A 21768-nucleotide genomic window follows, 5' to 3' on the forward strand; every position below is an offset into this window, starting at 1 on the left:
ATTGCACATCTCGTGAAATCGCATGCTGTCCAAACCTTCGTATGTATTGGTGTGTCTTAGCGCGGTAATGGTCCGTGACGTGATACGGATGATGCACCCGCACCCGCAGGTTGCGCACCACTAGACCAAAGTATTATAACAGCCTCAAGCGATGTTCTTGTAACTGCGAATACTGATGAATTTTTTCTGTAAAATTATGCGTATTGTGTTCGGTGTTCGGGACTCGGTATACGCACACGGAATTGAAGAACAGCTTCTTGGAGGTACAGAACTTCAATATACAATTGAATACTCTATTCCTATTGGAATGAATCCGAATACTTTCGGATGAGGCTCGTCAGGAGTAATCGCCAGAAACTAGTACAGAATTCAAAAGAGCATCGTATATCAACAATCGTAGCACAAAATATGACGTCACCAGCACGAAATTTCGAATACGAGAGATCAAGAAATGAACATAGGCGCTCGAAGCGCGACTCCAATTGAAAATTGAATAATTCTATACCCAAATACGCCACCTCATGTCGATTAGCGATATAATGTCGGGCCGCCATCGAGATCTGTTTAAAAATAAGTGGTCTGAATTTTTTTAGGTTCCAAAAAATAAATTTCTGGGTCGTTACGATTTTTAGAGCATACTCCGCGGCTTTAAAAAATTGAATCGCGGACCCCAATTTGAGAAACACTGTTCTATAGCAAGGGCGTCAAAACTCGAATGACGGCTATATATATAGGGTTACCATACGTCCTCTTTTAAGAGGATTTGTCATCTTTTTTGACTTTTTTGAAAGTGTCCTCGGAGGACGGCCTTTTGTCCTCTTTTGTGAGATTTTGTCCTCCTTTTTGAAAATTTAGGTCAGATTTAGAGCAAACTGCGAGTGATATGCCGTAAATTAGCACAGAAGTGACGCCCCGGCGGGTATTTCGGAGTGAAAAAAGGTGATTTTAGCTCCGAGCGGAAAGATAACTATTTTTTTTAGTCATTCACCTAGCAATGCGGAGAGAAAAAATGGTATTTTGAGCTCTGAGCGGAAAGATGACCTTTTGTTTTAGTCAACCGATCACAAAGTGGGAAAAATTCACCGGTTTTTGAGAATTATTCTCCGGTTTTGCAAGTCTCAAATTTCTGAAAAAGTGTCCTCTTTTAGATTTCAAAAATATGGTAAGCCTAGAAATATGGCATCTGTTAATACACAGACATCGAATAATCGAATTGCTCCATGGTTTGTTATAGTATAGTGAGTTTTGTATTGATTTCAAACTATGATTATTTGCCAGACGAATTGACTTACCATATACATACCGTCATTTGTCACCATCAGTCATCGTCGTGGAATCGCTATAAATGGTTCAGTGGTGTGAATTGAATCGATTTAGTAAATGCCGAATTCGCAATTCAATGAATATAATATCATCGATTGGTGAAACTATTTATGAGTATCACTTCGCTGCTTTTTCAGCGTCTGAATTCAAGACTAACATCGTATAATATCGATTAAACTAAATGACAGATAAGATTAATTACGAATCAGCATTTATTTAGGATGTATTTGCTATCACATATAAAAGCCCGTCAACATTCTGAAATAGCCAACATTGATCATGATGCCTTGTTGGACATGATGCCTTGATTCACCAACGCCCAGAAAACAAAACATGGTGGATGAAGCACTGAACAAATGTCAAAATATTCATGTGGAATCTCCGTGTCGATGTATGTGAATGACCCGTTAGTGAATTAGTTTTCCCAGCATTCAGATAATTCCCAATATATAAATCGTGACTATCAACAAGAAATCATTAATTCTTGTTACATGCATCAGTCCAATTATAAGTTACTCCTTGATTGGGGACGATTGAATTGTCGCTATCGAAAATCACGACAGCAACGCTTGGAGAGTAGCAATCATCAGATTCGTACATCTCGAGTATATCCGACGTATTCAAAGCCCCCTCCCATAGTGTAAAACCTTCTATTTCTCCATGAAATCCTTCGTCTGCAAAGCTTTGTTTACCTGGACGTGTTCCGTTGATTGAACCGTGTTGAGAATGGCCCAAGATGAGCACTCCATTGGCTGGGACCGGATTGGGATTTTGAGTTGTATGGGATGGAACAGACGAGCCGTTAACGTAAGTAGCCGTCGATGATGCTGACTTCACTATGCACAAATGTGTCCGAGTTGTTATGGGCTCGCTCGTATTGATGGAGTGTCCTCTACTTTCGAAATATACCTTAATTGACGGCGTTTCTGTATCAATTTTCATGTGAACGGTTTTGCACACATTTGACTCTGAAATATTCAACGATGCACAGTAATTAAACAACGTTCCTGCCACAGGATCCTGTTCCTTAACAGGCCGAACCCAAGCGCATGCTGTGAGTGACGTCATCTGTGGAACGATGCCTTCATACTTAACATAATACTTGTGATCTTCCCTCGGAAATATGAAGTACGAAGTGTTGTGCGCTGAAACCATTGAGTAAACAATAAATGAAAAGGTGTCAATGTCAGAGGGAAACATCTGAAAATTTTGATTTATACCACCATAAACAAATGCGATTTCAACTCAATTAGGTGGTTTGGAAAAGTTTTTGATTTTAAGACTAATAATCGCACTCCAATAGTAATCACACTATGTCGACGACTCTTTAGTCAACACGTATCATGGTAGGCTTTAACTAAAAATTGGAAACGAGGGAGTAATGACCTTTTTTTAGTGATCAGTATCCCAAATTTCACGGATGGAAGACCCGCACTCACGCAGGAACTTAGCGGTTACACGCTAACAAAAGTTTACGACCCCCGATTTGGGAGACTCAATAAATAAGGAAATTCTCCAGATTTGATATATCTTGAGTATGCGGGTTCTATACCTTGTATGCTTGAGCTTCGCGTGACCAGCTACTTAAAAAAAATCGTCGCTGTGAATACAAACATTAGTACGAAAATTTGTCACCACGTGACCTCACATTGCTAACTCTGACATTACTATTTTCTAAGTTATAATTGAAGTCAATAGACCTATATGATGGAAAGAACAGATTTAAGAAAGTTCTTAACAGAACAGTTTCACTCCTGCTAAGGTGGCTAGATAGCGTAGTGGTATAATCCACAGCTGCAGTCGGACCGAGGTCGACTCCAGAATTCAAACCTATAAAGTGTTGAAGGTTTATTAAGACTCCTCCTCGCCCTGCTTACATACACCATGTAGTCTACTAATAAACGTTAGCACTTTTACGATATCGAATTAGTCATACCATTACACAATACACATTCTGAATAAACGCACCTCTATCATCTTCCGGCTCCGAAGTGCTGACACTGTCCTCACTTGTGGTCGTAGAGGGCTTGGTGTCGCGCGTCGTACTTGAGCCTGGTTCGTTCATTGCATCTTTGATGAGTGTGTTGATTGAAACGGCGGGATCATGAATTCTCTCATTATATAATCTCAGATTAACTTAGAACTCACCGCCATCGTAGGGCTCCGACGTCGTGACCTCATCTTTGCTTGCCATCATACGGGGTGCGGTTCCGATTGCTGTTACAAAATTTTACTGTGTTGGATTTTTGTCAAATGGTTCCATTCTTTTGGTATGTTGTTTATAGTTTCGTTATCCATTTGCCCGTAATTTTTTATGTTCCGTCCACTAATTGGACTTTTATAGCTGTGGTTCCCAAATGGAGGTGTGGAATTCAGGACTTTCTGGTATGGAACAGACGCACAATAATTTTAACAGGCAGTATATACGTATGTACGGAGGCGCATTACTGGGATGACGGTTACCAGTTGTTCATTGCTCGGAGCTGTATGCGTCACTCACAGAAACCTGTTTTTAATTCCGAAAAGCCAATATCAGGGTAGGCTAGGTAAAATCGCAGCACTCAGCAGTCGATAATCTTCTACCTCAAATGTGCACAGTTGTGTGGGACAAGTTACAGAAATAAGTAGCTAAAATGCGTTTTAGGGTATAAGGCATGGGTAACGAGCTGAAAAGCATGACTTTTTAAAAGACGGTAAATTATGAACAACCCCAGTGTTAGATGCTGCATGTAGGATGTTGCCTTGGTGTTTGACTGTTGCGAATCATCTATAACATGGGTTCTTAAAGTATGGGTCGCGACCCGAACATTAGCCGCGAAGGGTATAAATTTTGGTCGCGACTGCCCAAAGCGATTGCTAAATTTCTTGTAGCCACCAAATTTGTTCGCGCTTTGCGCGATATTCTGTGTTTAGTTTGTGCATGTACAAGGTCATTGTGTTGAGTACTATAGCCAATAAACGAGGCACGCAGAAACGTCGTTACTCCATGGTGTATTCATGAAAATGCGCCGACCTTTGTATTACGGAAAATGGTTTGATGTCATGATACGATTTGACTGACATTGGTTTCTCTGGAAAGGTCTTACTTGCGCTGGTAAATCCCGAACAGGCTGAGAAAGGAAAAGAGCACGGCCGTACTGCCGCACCCAATATATTTTTAATTTACAGAAATTAATCACCTTTATTCGTAATTGTGAAAGCGCAGAATATTCCTAATATCGTAAACGTCGCCGGAGACCGTTGGACAGCTTCAAACTAGGGTAGTGGCAACGGGTTTTCGAGGCCGCCCTTTCTGTCCATGCTGGGACACATGGAGACATAACTTTATGGCCTACATGCGGTTGCGCCCAAAATACGGTGCGAAAAACGACGGATAAATGCGAATAAACCTTGACCCAGAATAACCTTGGCCCAGAATGACCGTGTCTGGTTGGCCAAAACGTTCAATATGGACATGCCCGCTCTCAGAAATGGTCGGCATCAAATAGTCTCGTCCTTGGAATCTGAGCCCCGCAGTACAAATGTCGCCCACTAAGGAAAATAATGCTCCACGATTGGAAATCGCATGCGTCAAATATGTTTCACATAACTGCTGCATTGCGTACAACTGATTATATGCGCGGACTGCGCTTTCTCTATTTCATACATGACCGTAACTAGGTAGCATACTGACATTATAAATGCATTATTGTCGATGCGTGAGGCTTCAGTCGTGACATGGAATATAACGCAGATTTGGTTTGCGCTTCAGAAAGTTTAAGTACTCCTGATATGAGCTATGATATGTGCGCCGATCTGCAATAATAATATTAATATTCTTAGATCAGAAACGATTGCACTGGCACATTCTTGACCGAACAACTGTGTTTTTAAGTTTGCTGATTACGAATATGATATCAGTTTTTTTTCAGATAGACTCTGGTATCGAATATATTATATATTTATGTTGGCGGAATGTCTAATATGTGCCTTCTACACTATGGTTTAGTGAGGATACTTATTTAAAAGCAAAATAAGGGACTGCAACTTGAAATAAATAACTCGACGACTGCTGGTGTAAATAATCGCGGTAAATTCAGTAGATCGGATAATGTAAAGTTTTAAATGAAACATTAATCTTATTACTTTGTTTAACAACTTTGATTCGGTGTCTGTTTCCTCTTAGTGTAAATTTCGAATTAATTTTAATCGCACCGCTATAATCAACGAAATTAGAGTTAGTGACATCATTTATTCCGATGATGATTCAATTGCAAACCACACTGTCCAATATAAAAGGTAGGGCTACACTTCGTTGCTTTCCCTAATATACTCCTATTATGCAGAACGTACCAGTAGCCGTAGGAGTAAACGTTGTCCAGTCATTTCCCTTTGGGCTCGTGGACAGTTCAATGGTCGGTGTCGCTCTACTTTGATCGCCCTCCAGACCTGGTGTGCTTGTATCAATATCAATGACACGGCCCTTATTATGTTTCCTGAGATTTGTTTTCATTTGCTTTATGAGATCTTTTCCGGAAACGCAAAATCGAATTACAGGACGTTAAATTCGGGTGATACGCACTTTGAATTCAACAACCTACGTATAGGGAAAGAAATATTGCGGTGTCACCTATTTAATATAAGAGATTGCACGAATTTACTTGATAACATGCATTTAAATTGAATCGAACATTCCCATCCCATGAACAATACTCATTAACTGACGACCAGGTCAATGAATATGAGAATACATCTTTTTAGACGTTTCTGTATATCGGTATTTGTTACCCTCGAGGCTTCTGTCCATCAGAGGACGATTTCGATTTTAAATGTGGTACGAATAATCCGGGAGCACTATAGGTGACGCTGATACGCTTTGGACTCGCTGCATGGACATGGGGCGGACTAGAATTCAAATCGTCCTAAAAAGGTTTTACCGATCACATGGCATGGGCTATCTAGAGATGGTGTGAACCTATGAAAGGCTCAGGTTCGTGTGAACCCGAACCTTTTTGAAGGTTCTGTGTGAACGCGAACGTGAACCTCGTGACGTCATACTGCTAATTCCAACCCCACATATCAGTGAAGTGATATATATTAATGTACCTGTACAGCAGGGGTTCTCAACCTGGGAGGCGCGCCCCCCTTGGGGGCGCGGGAGGCTCTCAGGGGGGCGCGAGAAATTGACAAAGTCAGTATAAATTATACGTGTCTGAACATGTGTTTCACATCCATTATGAGAAGACGATTAATGAAGATGAAATTTATTACATATTCAAGAAAGCTTGCGAAATACAAACTCTAGCAACAGCGCTCAACTGAGTATAGTCTGATTTCAACTTCATTTGAGCAAATTTTTGAAATTCTTTGGAGATATAAAGAGCAATTCCCACGTGTAAGTCATTCATTGCTTAAAGCTTGTCGCGCTGGGCAGCTCTTGTTAGTAGCTTGCTAACTGCACTGCCTAAGACAGACTTAGATGCAACATAGGTTGCCCGGTTTCGCCCTCAATTAGGCTATAAATCAACACAATTAATTCATTTCGAAAACTGATCAAATTTAGCCTGGCAGGACGGAACGACGCCTTGCTCTCTGTACTCACTACCAGCATCAGGATTAGTCTCAGGGTGACCTACATTGAAATTAATTAATGGATGTCTTGTTCAATGTTTTTTGTTATTTTCAAACAAATTTGAAGAAATTTGTCAGCAATGTAAAAGACTCAACAACTAGAATGCAGATTCAAAATTGGCGTAAGATATACCTTATGTATACTATTAGATCAGGGGTGGGCAGCCTGCAGCCGTAGAAGGGAATTTGAGCGGCCGTCGACGCCTAATTCAATTAGTATGTGTTGGCGGTCGTAGACATGCAAATTGCAATTACGAATTCACTCCCGCATTTTCGAGAGATATTAATTGATCTTGAAATTTTCTTCGCCCTCCGCATAATTCAACAAGACTTCATTTTTCTATTTTAATGCAGTAGCGCTCTTCTTAATCTGAGCCGGAATGGGAATTGGCAAGAAATATCAATTCGTTCGCGGCCCTGAAAAATTTTCGCGCTCCGCGCGACAATATGCACCTCCCGGCAACTATTCATAACAGTGCCACTCGCGATTTCGGTGCGTACAATAGGCCATTGTGAAAAGTAGAATAGTCCGGAGTTTACCGGGAATGGATATGGACAGTTTACCGTAGTAATTTTGCGTCCAGATCGTTCATTGCGGCTATGCCCTGGAATGCGACCTTACGCTACATAAGCAATCGAAATGCGGTGATGATTATCAAAAACGTTGCCCACCTCTGTATTAGATGATGTGCTCTTTTTGACATGACGATAAATGCAGGGGGGGGTCAGGGGGGGCGCGAGTTTTTTGACCATCTCCAAGGGGGGCGCGTGTCAAAAAAGGTTGAGAACCACTGCTGTACAGGATACCTAGCGACGACGCGGGCCACATGATGCCACAGTGCCGAAGTACACGTACTCAGTTTTAAAACGTCGCCAAATGTATAAACTGGAGCAGTCAAATGATACAATAATCCCATAAAATCAATATTTGCCGTCGCTTTGCCAACAATTGCGACTAATACTTGCCCGGGTATATAAGCTTACGCCAGACTAAGCTTACGCTAGGTCAGACCGTACATATTTGTTCGGCGTCTGAGTGTTGCTACGTTGCTGTTGAGTATATAGTGTAAAACGGGGTTTTCCAAATTAACAAGTTATACAGCAGTAGCTAACGCCCCAATCGCACGAATTTGGTTTTTATGATACAATAAACACATAAAATCGAGATAGACCCCGTACGCTTGCTAGATTTTTTTACATCAGACAACGATATCAATTTCATTGATTGGTTGAATAAGTATCATTCGCTGACTCGCTGCATGTAGCGTAATTCGATCTTGATGTTGTGCGATTGCGGGTCAAGCTCACACCAGAGAGTAACTAAATATTCACAAACAGAAAGTTGGCTATTTCGAGCAAACTTTTGTAACAAAGCAAGTTAATTTTTTGTGATTGTTAAGGTGCATGCTCGTTTAGTGTTGATTTTTCTATGCTGCCAGTATCATTCATAGTGTTTCGCAGTTGAAATGCTACAAATAGAAACCAAAGATGTTATGATGACGGTAAAATTGTAATATATGAAAAACGGCCATAGTGAAGAACCTACCAAGGTTCGTTTGTGAACGTGAACATCTAAATTTCCGAGGATCACACACAGAACGCCAACGTGAACCTCACGTTCACACCATCCCTAGCTATAACATATAGTGGAAAATCTTCATCAAACTCGTATGATTGGGTGGATTGGGAAATTAATTAATCTTGCCGTTGACCTAAAATTAGATCCTGAAAATGTAACGTAGCGCGGACATAGCCTATCTATCCAGGTCATAATAACCATACAGACAGATACAGATACAGATACAGATACAGATACAGATACAGATACAGATACAGATACAGATACAGATATGAACACAAGATTTCACTATAACTGGTAATCATGCCGTCACCAGGTCGGTTTTTCAAATTTCGCTGATAGGGGTCCACCAAGTCACTCAAAAGATTTCAAAACGTTCAGAAGCCCCGTGCAAAAGAACTCAAGGAACACGATTTTTTCACTAGTATAATTGGATAGATTTACTCACCCTTGGCATCCTCCTAGAATAAAATGACGCAGATATTAGATAATAATTTGTTTTGCTGAAATTTTAGTGTGATTTATAAGAGACATTTTGCTTCCACTAAAATATTGATCATCAGATATATAACAATTGTTAAGATGATGTGCATGGGCTAGTATTCGGGAGATAATGACAGAACGACCATAAACGTACGGCTAGATACAATTTAAATACACTGTAAATTCACAGCGTTGAATGAGACACAACATTGTGCATAGGTATATACAATATTTGGCTGACACATATTATCGGCTGAGATCTGACATCGAGACTCCGCCATGTTGTGTGCACGTCCACACATCATCAGTGAATGTCATAAGATGTGGGTTAATGCTCATATGATGTGTCTATGAGCTCACATGCATATCAGTATAGTCATTCCGGACAAATTTCCTGTGGTGTCAAGCATTCATACCGGATATCAATTGAGAGGGAGTTTGAGAGGTCGCTTGCTAATCTCCACTCTGAAACTTCACGAGGTTACTATTGATGTGATATATCATCCCAGGCAGCCTAAAGCGCGGTAATATTGATACACGCCGAAAAGCCTCGCAAAATGTGATTTGATCGGTATGTCCTAAGTTATAGATTTTACTTCAGGCTGCAGTGTTTAATTAACAATATTATTACAGTTATAAATAACCAAGATTGTAACCGACAGTGGTACCGGGCTTCAAGCAAATAGGTTGGTGATCAGATATTATGGTCATGCTGTACCAATACCTGACTGACGACTCGCTGTCTTGAGGTTTGCTCTGATCTGACTTTACATACCTACGATAGTCACGGTAATCCTTATAGTTAATCGCTTGTTACTCATTTCAGTTTATTATAAACAAATTATCAGATCAACATACTAAGAGATTGCGATAAAATAAAAGGTTGATCATATTATTTCCCTGCCGAACTTACTGAAGAAATTTGTCATACAAATATGTATGAAACACCCCGACGTTGAACATTTTACTCGTATCGGGTACCGCTATCATTGCCAACAGTATAGCAATCATTCAGTTATTAGTAGTACCCTTTGTATTTTATCATTGATGAACTGTCTCTTCTTTACGCATGACTTACTGAGTCACGTGACTGTATGACGCAATCCTGAGATAATCGATCGTTACCGGACCAGAGTGAGTGAGATATACCGTGAATCTGTCGGTCTTTGTTACGTGAATCTAAATAGCATATAGCGAGGGAATGGAGATGTTTTTAGTTCAAAACGGAATGGAGAGGGAGCACATTGATTTACTGCAAGGTAATTCGTTTATGTAAATTTTCAACATCATCTGTAAATAATGTTATGTTCATGTTATCGAGTTTCAAATACAGCACCAGCGGTATGAGTAGATATAGATTACCTATTTTCGATCTAGCAGCTTGATGCGCCTTAAGAGCAGACCATGAAAATGGGAGCTAATGCTGTTTAATAATTTCATCTGAAGATATCATAATAGACCTAGTGACGAAACCTCATTTGCAGATGAAGTTATGTACATCTTTCTTTGCACTTGACCTGTTTCAATTACTTAATATGGTTTGGTAGAATGTCTAATGGAAAGTGTTGGTTGTGCCCTTTTATCGGAACTACCGATTTGCTGTCTACACATTTATTGTCACAGACAATATCCGAGTGTTATCATATCATGCAGGATCTGTGGCATAGTGTATTCAAAATATGAAGATCTCTGTAGCCATTGTAAAAAGAGACACAAAAATATGAAGACACTGGACTTGTTTTGCTATGAAGCACCGTCTTCTCTTGACTATGACCTACTGCCCGAATCCTATCCGAATTCAATATATTAAAGTGCATTCATGATCAAATGCTTTTCAGTATTACTTCTCGAAAAAGCTGTCGCAAAAGTTGAGGAATCTCAGACAAAAGACAAAGGCATCTGGTACGTCTTCATGGAGAGCGCATGCTTTGTGTCTAGGCTCATCAGGTGATTGGATGATTGTTATTCGTTTTTTTATTATTTATAAGTTTCATTTTATTCAAAAGGTCACCCTAATATAACGATTGAAGACGCCAGGGTGCAGTTGGAAACAGAGTTCAATAGACCTGGTGCCAATTGGCCGAATGTCATCACTCTCATGAAGTTCACTCATCACGACAGACGCAATCAGTTGAAGGTGCTAGAATTTGGTGGCGTTGCTGAAATTTTGAAGAGCTTTCCAATGCTGCAAGATATTAGACTGGTGAGGTCTTTCATTCTTTACAGATGACTTCAATTTGCAGTCATAACTTCGAAAATCAGTAAATTGAAATTGTTTGTGTGCCTCGGCAAAATAAGCAATTATATTGCATATTTATCTTCCTATTGCATTAGCATACACTATTTTCCCATTACATGACATGCTTACAGTGTACACTATACCAGGCTTGGACAACTAAAAAAATTTTAGCTCTTCCAAATTGCAGCGCCATAGCTGAAAAGTTGGTCGTGCTGTTGCACGAGGCGGATATTTTTGTTAGCTCACTACGAAACAACATGGTCAATTAGGCAGAATGAACGCCTCTAAACCCTTGGAATATTTCATTAATGTGTGCTGTGTTCTCGGTTATTTATAACCGAATATGTACTCGTTAACGTTTGTATTGTATCGTTACTACCGTATGTTGCCCGTCTACTAGTTGTTTGTTTTTGTCATTATTACATTTTAGACACAAAATAATTCTTACATTTCGAATTTGATCCACCCTATCACTGACGTTCGCTACTGATGAGGGTCAGTCGAAAAGCTTTTAGCGAATAAATAAACAATATGAAGTTATTGTTTCGCGTTATTCTGAATAACTAGGCTATGTGTTTTAAAATGAATAATATGGATGAATTTACTTACTCTAGGTAACCTGTTTAAGTGATGTGCATATTCATGACTAACAGCTCTGAGTAACGCATTGTTATTTTCAATAGATCAGACATGAGTTTCAACTGCTTGTTGATAGAAGTGTTGAAGAAATGCATGAGAAGTGCATGGAAATGCTTCTCACTCTTGATAAAGTTTTTGGAAATCAGACTGATCAAGAGGTTGGTATCATGCTTGATAATTAACAGTGCTACAGTCATAGGCACTGACTTTTATTTTTGCATGGGGTGGCGGCAGGCGCGTAACCAGGTGGTGTCGAAATCCCTCTTTTTGAAACGCAAAACCACGATCTTTTAAAATGGCCATTCTGACTCTAATATTCAGTTGTAATTCAAGAAGTCGTATTATCAGTGTTACGCGGGGCCGCGACCATTTAGCGAGATTCGTCTGGTCACGCCTATCGCATCGCACAATGCTACGCAATGCGATTTCCCGCTGAAATATTTTATACGCGGCTTGCGTTCCTCACCGATGCAAATAATGCACTTTAATTTGTAGAAGGTATATTTGCTCGTCAAATCGCAATAAGAGATGGTTTTCTCGGAGCGCGCGATGAAATCTACGTTTCTAACGACGAAGTCGAATTTGTACATCAAATAAGGATCGTAAGTTTGGTGAAATCAGCATAGAATGTTGCTGCTCAAACTAATCGAATAAATTCAGAATTTGCGCCATCGAGAATCTTGTGTTGCATCAATTTTTGACAACGTAATTCAACGCCGTGTACTGCACAATGCGCAGTACTAATAACAAATCAAACACTGACAAGTGACACGGACGGAATACGAGTGTATAAAGCAGACAAGAATTAGTAGTCTTCAGATGATAGCAAACGAGATAGCGCGCATTTAACCAATAATTCCACAACTTGCGTACAGTGCTAATGCCCAAACTTGCCTTTATCTAAAATGGAATGTGATGGATGGAATGGAAACTTTTGAATTGCAGGAATGTCCCTCACCTGTGCCTATTATGACTCTAATTGTTTGCAGGGAAATGAAGACGATGAAATTCATATCCTGCTCGAACTCCAGAAGGCTCTCACAGACAAGAAAATAGAGTCGAACCATGGTTTGAGTGCAATATGTCTTTGTCAGGTAAGATTTGCTACCTGTCTAGTATGGATCTGCTTCAGTTTAGATCAGAGGTCTCAAACACGCGGCCATTTTATGCAGCCCGTGACGGTATTTAGGATTTCGCAGTATTCGACAATCTTTAACTGCCAAATATCCCTTTTTACTTTGAAAACTGGAAATTTGCCCCAAAACTACTCCAGAAACCTGAAACTACTCATCAAACTTCACTATTACAGTAATTTCAAAAGTTACCACGCAATGGAAGGTCAATGAATACTTCGGCGATTGGAAATTTCTAACGCTATGGCACAGTAATCATTATATTCAAGTTATAATAGATCTGTTCCAACATTTGAGCGTAAATCTAATGCTGATTCAATTTGACTTGGGTAATGACATCATCAATAGCGTTGTTATCAGGAGTATGATCGAAACCCGGATTAGGCGGCACTGCTCCAATGCTCTGATATCAGATCAATCTTTTTAAAATTCTAAAGTATTCTACCTATAATTGTGCCAGTTCAAATGTCCGCTAGCTGCAAAACTATAACACGATAGTTTTACGATGTCCCGATGCATTTGTACAGTCGCATGGTGACTACAACTAAATATACAGCAACTATGCCAAGTGCAGCAACAATTGTGTTCGAATATATTTTAAAATGTGATTTTTTTCTTAGCAGGCATGAATTCACAATAGTAAATCACATTTCCAAGATGTGTGAGGAATGTCAGTCTGCAAGGTCCCGTCAAATAAAGCCTACTCGGAAATACATTGAATTCCCCTATTATTGGTGCCTGCGGCCCGCGGCGCCATCAAAAAGTAGGAAATTGGCCTGCTAGCATATTTGAGTTTGAGACCTCTGTTTTAGATATACATAAAAGTTCTATTAATAAAATCTTTCAATATGATCGAAATTCTTGAGCCGTCCTAAAACGAAGGTATATTATGCTATGCTAAACACTGCGCTCGACGTAATGGAGCTGCAGAATTTCGTACTAAGACCAACTGACGTGGCTGCGAGTCATCAATTCTTAACCCTTTGCGAAAATATAGAAGTCACAACGAGTAAAGCGATGGTGAAGTTAACGCACCATAAATGTCGCAATGGGTTAAGAAACGCGGAAGCTCGAGCGTAACGGGTCTTATGCAAAGTTCTTTCAATTTATATGTTTGTCATATTTTGGAATCGGGAGAGGATTTTCACACTAACAGTACTGGAGTTGCCAAAAAGGAAGACATTTAGGCGTCCTAGGACGACAATTTGAAAAACCTGAAAAAGGAGGACAAATCCTCCTAAAGCAGTTCGTATGTTAACCATAATTGAATTGCAGCACCATTACGGTGGCTTTCTGAACACGATGTCCATGGCAAATTTTTTTTCAACCTGCGAGTTAATTTGGGACCTCATAATTTTTATAGCGCAAAGCCCCTTTAAGAATAAGCAGCTAACAAGTTATGATCGAACGAGGTCCGAGGTTCATTGGTACCCCTGAAGATTCTGATGATGTAGAGAAATTTATGCATCTGAACACAATTGGTGCATAAATTAATGCTTCAATTAATAATCGAATAATATAATAACTTATTATAAATTTGCCCTTTGGAGCTAAGCTTGTTAACGGTGCACTGCACTCTAAAAACTATGTGGTCTCAAAGTGAAGGGCGAAACGAGAAAATTATTTAGGCCACAGCCATTTTCTTCAGAACGCCACCGTAATGGAGCTCCAATTTATTGAATTTTCCACAGGGGAATCATGCTCCAGCAGTCACGCAGAAATCGAACTTCATATAGTTGTCTTCTGTAGTTGATTGAACATCTTCCGTTGCACGCGGTGTTTAAACGACCTTTGCTTGTATGACATATTTCCTTCATAACATCGGCTGACAACGATATAAAGTTCGATTTCTGTGTGACTGCTGGAGCATGATTCCCCTGTAAAAAATTCAATAAATTGCAGCTCCTTTACGGTGGCATTGTGAAGAATATGGCTGTGGCCTAAAACTTTCTCTCGTTTCGCCCTTCAATTTGAGACGACATGATTTTTAGAGAACAGTGCCCCTTTAAACTATTCGCCGATTCAACTACATTTATATCTTAAGTATGAGAAACAGGGTCGTAACCAAGTCACAAGGCTCCGAGTCACAACTCAATGTCACTTTTATAGGATTGACTCGAATCAAGTCGAGTCATTTTCAATTCACCGCCGAGTCGAGTCCGATTCTAAGTCAACAAGTAGAGGTTCGAGTCCGATTCATGGTGTTATGACTCAAGTCCGAGTCCAAGTCATTGTGATGACTGCTCAGTTTCCAGTTCCAGTTCTGTTGAACCCATTTTTTATGACTGTTTGGTGATACCGAATTATTCGCATTTATAATACACTGATTTTCCTTTTAGTAGTTTCTGGAGCATTTTTTAGTGCCAGTACGAATAGAAGAAATGCCAATAGCGTGGTTATTTTAGTATTATTCAAAATTACGGTGGAAATGTCTTTCTTGGCCATCTGAGTCTCGAGTCATGCGCAATGACTCAGTCGAGTCAATACACAGATTGTTTCGAGTCGTTTTTGTGTTTTGAGAAATTAATGACTCGAGTCAAGAGAAAGTCATTACATTATAAGAAGTCTCAAATAAGCATTTCTAGCTGAAGTTGGTCATGTGCTCTGGATTCGCACATGAACATTTAGCAATATCATTTAAAGCTAACATATTGTTTTAATTCCAGGCACATACAGTCGATTTAACGACTTTAAAGTTGACACCTCCACATCTTTTGATTGCACGTCATGAGAATGGAGATGAACAGTCGTGGATTGCGGCCAATCGCATCACCATCAAGCGCAGATCCGAAAACGAAAGAAGACCGTTTGAGATGATTATTGATCTCGTAGCATGCTATTCCGCATGGGATCTTAGTTATCCCAAGGTCTTTTAAATATTGCCATTCATTCAACGTGTCCTTGTTGGTGATAAAAATTCAGGATTCCAGTCGAACAAGTTCGTTAATTTTTGGAAAAAATATCAGAATGCCCAGCAATCGATTGAAAAAATGTAGGCTAATTAATCTCCCTTGCTCCAAGTACTTGGACTGTGAGTAGTGCTTTCTTTTGGTATGGACTGTACCTGTACATAGTGGATTTCGTTATTTTTTGCATTTGCACAATAATTCGTTTTTTTTTAGTGGCTAGACTTTTGCTATGCCTTCATTAGTAAATTTTTCGTTTCTAGTGGCACTGTTTATTAGGGCTGTTCCAAAATAACATACTGTTTAGCCAAAATTGGTTTACTATGGCATTTTGGCAATTCAATCAATCATTTGATCATGAAACCAGACAATTTTTGAGAAACAATATTTATTGACAACATTGCTGTACAGTGTACATACACCTTGCTTTAGTTCCGAATCCAGTTCTTTTATACTGTTATTACTGTTAAATAGTATATTCTTATCGGAATGAACCCGAATATTTTCGGTCGACACTCGTCAGCAAATCTAGTAGAGAATTGGAAAGAACGTTGTATATCAACAATCGTATCACAAAATATGATGTCAGCAGCATGAAATTTCGAGAGAGCATTCAATCCAATATTCCCAGGTGGTACACGAACTCCTGTTGACAGAGTTTCGGTTGGTGTATTTTATATCTTATCAAAATACACCATTCGAAACTCTGTCAACAGAAGTTTGTGCACCACCTGCATGGGAATAGTGCATTAAACGCTCACTCTCGCGAAATTTCATGCTGGTGAAGGCCTATTTTGTGATACGATTGTTGATATACAATGTTATTTCCAATTCTCCACTAGTTGCTGACGATTACCTCTGACGAGTGTCATCCGAAAATGATTGGGTTCATTTCAACATGCACAGCACATACTATTCAGTTGTGTATTGCAGTTCTGTACCTGCAAGAATCTCTGTTATTACTGTATAAAATCCTGTCTTACTGTGTCAAAAAATTGTTATGTTTTCAATTTGTATTGTCATATTTAACGGCAACTTACACTGTTTCTTTTATTGTACATTCCACAACCGATTCTTTCAAAATAAAATATTGTTTCGAGAAGAGCCTGTGGATCCACAGTGTGGAGGTATTTCAGGTACATAATTTCGAGCTCTGCAGCGATAGGTACAGACATGCCACTTCAGACCACACAATATTATGACATACATCGCTACCACGCAATGTGGCATCTAAAAAAAAAATCGATTATTGTGTGTTTTTTTTGTGCATAAATGCACGCGTTTTAGCTTACAGTGTATATTGTCCTAAAGATCTGTTCTGACTCGTGTCGTTATTTTTACCTTATTTTCAGTGCTCAGAAGGTCATAATAGCCACGTGAAAAGCTGGGCGATACGGGTGACCTTGTTAGTAATCAGCGTAATTGTCAATCTCACCAGGTGGCAATGTGGTGGTCATGATCAGGAATGGGGGGATGTGAATTGACGACTTTAATTTTTTATCAACCTCGACGGCAATCCTGATTGGTTCAAATAATTTATCGCAGTAAATAAGGGTCCACTTAACCACCCAGAAATCAATTATGAGAAATATTCATATGAGATTATTGGCTAGGTCAATGCGAAACTAGATGCTCATTCAAAGCTTATCTTCCTCGGCAAAATGGCAATGAATCTAAATGATCCCGACGAGCCTTACACATTCGAAGTTGAAGAATTTCATTGACAGAACGAATTTCTTCTGAAATGCCACTGATGTTCACCACGCACTGGTCCCGAATTTGTCGATGACAAACTGCAATTTGCAGCTATTATTTAAGTAAGTAGGTCAGCTTTAGCAAAGTGAGTTTGTGAAAATTGAAGTTTTTGCTGGTTTGGGGCACGGATATCGGTTCGGGCTACGCTTTAATATTGACACCACGGAATTTCCCCCCTCATGTGATAGATGTGATAAAACATGCATGCAACTAGATTTGAACACACAATTGTTGATATACTTCACTGCACATATGCTCAATTGACTGTCATGATTCAGGAATCCTTCCACGTAAATTTTATCTCGTTCATTTCTTTCGCTGACTACAAGGTGACGTTCCCGGCTTCTAATTATTCAATATTAACTGCTGAAGTCTTGCAATAAACTGAACATACCACCGTGAACGTGTTTGAGCATCTTTCCGACCCATCATCCGGACCTGTAGAATAGGATCAGAGTGAGATTATTCCGTGTAAGTCAGTTGTTCCCAATGTAGTCGATATAGCCCGAGGGGGTGATGTAGAGATACAAGGGGGCGTAAACATCAAAGGGGCGACTTGGAGGCGATGGGGACGAAATGTTAGAACGTCCTGTGATATATAGGGGAGGTGTGGCACCGATGGATCAAGAACTGCAGAATGATCTCTGCCCCCCAAATCTTCAGCCGATTAGAGCAGATCTTTTGCTGGCTCAACACTTTGATACAAGCTCTACCTACCGGATAGACATCAAGATCCACCCATTGAAAACGTTTTATCGGTCCCGACCCGGTGTGTCGGAAGGAACACGACCTGGGAACTTATGAGACACATGCTCAAAAACTTGAATGTTCCAGCTTATCTTGCTGTGTAAAATAGTCTAAGCTTCAGCAAGCCAATAAAGAATGTTTGGTCACAAACATATAGAAAATAGAACAAATAATCCGTTGCGATTTAGGCACAAATTTGAGTTTACATACACATTACCCGTAAATCGAGATATTGACTTTAAAATAGCTCAATACAACGATAAAACACTACACATATTTATTAAATATAGAGTATATGTGTATAGGCATGTTTCTGTTGTTGCATGACTAGTTAGTCTAACTCGTTTGCCTGATTTGGCTTTGGTATCATTGGCCTCAACTGTATAAATTATGCATTTGAATAGAAAAAAAGTCCACCCAAGGATGGTATTGAATAAAAAATATGTACCGTTACATAGGCTGGTACTAGCCCTTCATATCGAAAATTATTGAAGGTTTGTCCGTGTTGAATGTTGCAAAGAAAAATGTATGCGTCGTTCGGAATTTATTTTACACCCCGAAAACAAAACAAAGATCGGTCAGCAGGTCGATTTCCTTTTGCATGTGAGGAAAGATTCTGCCACCATGCAGTTGTAGACAAATTCAAGGAGTGCAGTCATGGGATTATCATAGAGAATTTTTCAAATATTTTCGGTCCTACAGTGTCTCATCGGTATCACATGTCCCCCTATTTAATTACCACGACAGAAATGCACGTGAAGACTGCTTATTTTGCATATGCTGCAAAAGTTGACTAACTAATAAAGGTGAACTCAACAGATAGTGGACGCGGAAACCGGTTTTACGAGCACCTAGGGGAGACCGGGGACAATTGTAACACTTTTCGTATTTTCCAACATTACGTGTTTTTCTCGTGGAAATTTCACTTTCAAAGTTTTATATAAAGAAGCCAACAACTCGATAGTTGATATGAAAACTAAATTGGAACTCAATCAACAATCAATCATGGAAATTTTGGGTCGCAAAAATCGCTGCTCAAATGTTACAATCGCCCCGTACCCAGGGGCAATTGTAACACCCTTGCGGGGCAATTGTAACAGTGTTATTTATAACTAAACACAAACTAAATGAACAACGAAAACGGAAGCACAAATTGTATTATTGCATGAAACTAAAGGAAGAGACTTTTAAACGCTTCCAGGCTACGCCCCATCGCATTTATGGCACCTGAATGCAATATCACCGTTCGTGTCTTGTTCAAGCTTAAAGTGTACAAGAGACAAATTCATTCCATCATCTCCCTACACATATTCGGCCTCTTCTACCAAGGTTCTGTTGTTTAGCGGGCATAATGGCTTGGTCATTCGGTCACCTGCGAAGGTGCGAAACCGACCTGGCTAACATATCTTGGTTGAATGGACCGATGATAGTATAGTAAAACGAGGACGCAACATTGTGTGGCGTCAAAGCTATAATGACATTTATCTGTGCTGTAGAAAATTAACATAAATTGTTCACATCAAATATCAAAATGTAAGTGGGCCATGATCAAAGTCAGAGGACGAGAATTAAGCCATGACTATTGAAGTTCGACACACCAAAAGTCGATCAACGTGTGAAAGGGTGGTTGAATCACGAAAATAACCAAACCGTCAGATTCACATCACCACTATTGCATGGCCGTTTCGACAGATGATCATGTTAGAATTGGTATCGCAAGGCAGTATCTGTTCTGGTGAACTTCTGGCTGTTGCAAGATTATTCTGCAGTATAGATGAATGGTAATACCAACATATGAACAAAGACATTTAGAATTGATAACATATTGTAACGGGGCAAAAGTAACAGAGTGTTACGATTGCCCCTGACACGCTCGACCATGATTAGTGTCTCAGTATGGTACCTTCCCGGCGATGCAAGTCCTATTCTTTCTATCACCACGGTAGACTATAGTAACATTGTTCCAGCTACACATATTATGTTGTAACTACTTGAGGTACTCTTCGTCTAGACAAATTATTCCAGACCAGAAAAACTTTACTCGAGGGTCAAAAATTCCGTTTTTTGCAAATTATTCCCGGGTTTCGCATCGTAGCTCAACGTAACTCCATGTATAATAGAAGAGATAACTACTGCATGCGCACTTAAAATATCAAGCTGATTTCTCCATCCTACTAGCGGTGAGGTCGATTGTTACATTTGCCCCTAGTTACATTTGTCCCCGGTCTCCCCTACTCGGATAAATGACCCTTTTCAGTCAATTCACCAACGACCAGAGTTAATTGAATAAATTTCCCGTATATATATGTCCTCTATTTCGAATCTGTAAACATTCGGTGGCGAAAATTTGTGATGAGCTTGACAAGGGAGCGATGAGTCGAAAAATGTTGGGAACCACTGGTGTAAATACAACGTAGATAAATTACTGCTTTTCCGGCGACTCGTCTTGCGTGAAAACGAGATAATGGCCAATGTTTTCTACTTTGAGGAAAGACAGACCGTACTAGGGGTCTGGAGTCACAAAAATTACTACATCCCGGCATGTGGACTTCGTCCATTTCGTTTGGCGTTGTCATATGTGCTCATATCCCCCCCCCCCCCCCCCGCCCCCCATATCGCCTTATGAATCAAAACAGTTACAGGAGCAACCAGAATGTTTGCAATCCCAACGCATAGTTTGGTTGCATGAAAGATTTTAACTGATAAAGATACTTTTCGAATATGAAATTCGAACTATACACGGGCTAAAAATCATGATCTGGAGCACAATTGTGCATGTGACGCGGAAAAAGTTTCAATGGAATAGCACGTAGTCGTAGAATGACATCATATGGCAATGAAGATACTGCTACTTCCTCACTATATCACAGATAAAATCAATGTTGCCGAACGGTAAAATTGAAGCAATAATCTACACTACCGTTGGATTGCTTGCAAAGTATCATATGAAACTGTGCTGTCGGTCATGTTTTGTAATCAATAATAATATATACCGCTTGGCTTGTTAGGCATATATGAGTGATTTTTGTTACCAGGGGGAAATGATGTACGTTATTTAACCAATACTGACCTTCGGCGACGCAAAAACCTCCTGCGGTTAATGTCGTGACCATCATGTATAGCCGTAGCATAGAAAACAGGACCATTGTCGTTCGTTCACTTCGACATTAGCTGATAGAGTTGCTTATAGAAATATGATATATCTATGAGGAAACCCGTACAGTTTTCACAAGTAATAGAGCAAATTTACTATAAGATTGTGGTGGTGAACGGATAAAAATAAATAATTGAATGATGACTTGCCGATTTTAGTGTGTATATGGTTTGGATGCCAGGGAATTCGAGTTTAACCTT

General features: G+C 39.7%; 2 protein-coding genes across 2 annotated transcripts; one reads left to right on the top strand and one right to left on the bottom strand.

The window, feature by feature from the left end:
• Positions 1–1517: 1517 nt before the first annotated feature.
• Positions 1518–21618, bottom strand: LOC145436587 (uncharacterized). The gene is made up of 7 exons (XM_080313967.1): positions 21485–21618; positions 18062–18105; positions 8961–8973; positions 5656–5829; positions 3472–3540; positions 3292–3393; positions 1518–2468 (listed from the first exon to the last, which is right to left on the bottom strand). Exons 1-7 carry the CDS (start codon positions 21558–21560, stop codon positions 1801–1803), a joined length of 1146 nt encoding a protein of 381 aa, XP_080170093.1. The 5' UTR covers positions 21561–21618; the 3' UTR covers positions 1518–1800.
• On the top strand, positions 9078–17016 carry LOC145436603 (uncharacterized). The gene is made up of 7 exons (XM_080313992.1): positions 9078–9566; positions 9629–10254; positions 10834–10942; positions 11002–11198; positions 11918–12031; positions 12863–12967; positions 15673–17016. Exons 4-7 carry the CDS (start codon positions 11094–11096, stop codon positions 15880–15882), a joined length of 534 nt encoding a protein of 177 aa, XP_080170118.1. The 5' UTR covers positions 9078–9566; positions 9629–10254; positions 10834–10942; positions 11002–11093; the 3' UTR covers positions 15883–17016.
• Positions 21619–21768: the final 150 nt, after the last annotated feature.

The sequence above is a fragment of the Botryllus schlosseri genome, chromosome 3, assembly GCF_051294905.1.
Source record: "Botryllus schlosseri isolate E-star chromosome 3, Bs_hap1, whole genome shotgun sequence".
NCBI lineage: Eukaryota > Metazoa > Chordata > Ascidiacea > Stolidobranchia > Styelidae > Botryllus > Botryllus schlosseri.

What these genes read in the sequence shown, in the direction of transcription:
- LOC145436603 (XM_080313992.1), top strand. Translation starts at nt 11,094, where the DNA reads ATGAAGTTCACTCATCACGACAGACGCAATCAGTTGAAGGTGCTAGAA. An exon ending in TGCTGCAAGATATTAGACTG is followed by an intron (nt 11,199 to 11,917) that starts GTGAGGTCTTTC and finishes TATTTTCAATAG; the next exon opens with ATCAGACATGAGTTTCAACT. An exon ending in GTGCAATATGTCTTTGTCAG is followed by an intron (nt 12,968 to 15,672) that starts GTAAGATTTGCT and finishes TTTTAATTCCAG; the next exon opens with GCACATACAGTCGATTTAAC.
- LOC145436587 (XM_080313967.1), bottom strand. Translation starts at nt 21,560, where the DNA reads ATGGTCCTGTTTTCTATGCTACGGCTATACATGATGGTCACGACATTA. An exon ending in GTCGGAGCCCTACGATGGCG is followed by an intron (nt 3,394 to 3,471) that starts GTGAGTTCTAAG and finishes CACTCATCAAAG; the next exon opens with ATGCAATGAACGAACCAGGC. An exon ending in GGAGCCGGAAGATGATAGAG is followed by an intron (nt 2,469 to 3,291) that starts GTGCGTTTATTC and finishes CAATGGTTTCAG; the next exon opens with CGCACAACACTTCGTACTTC.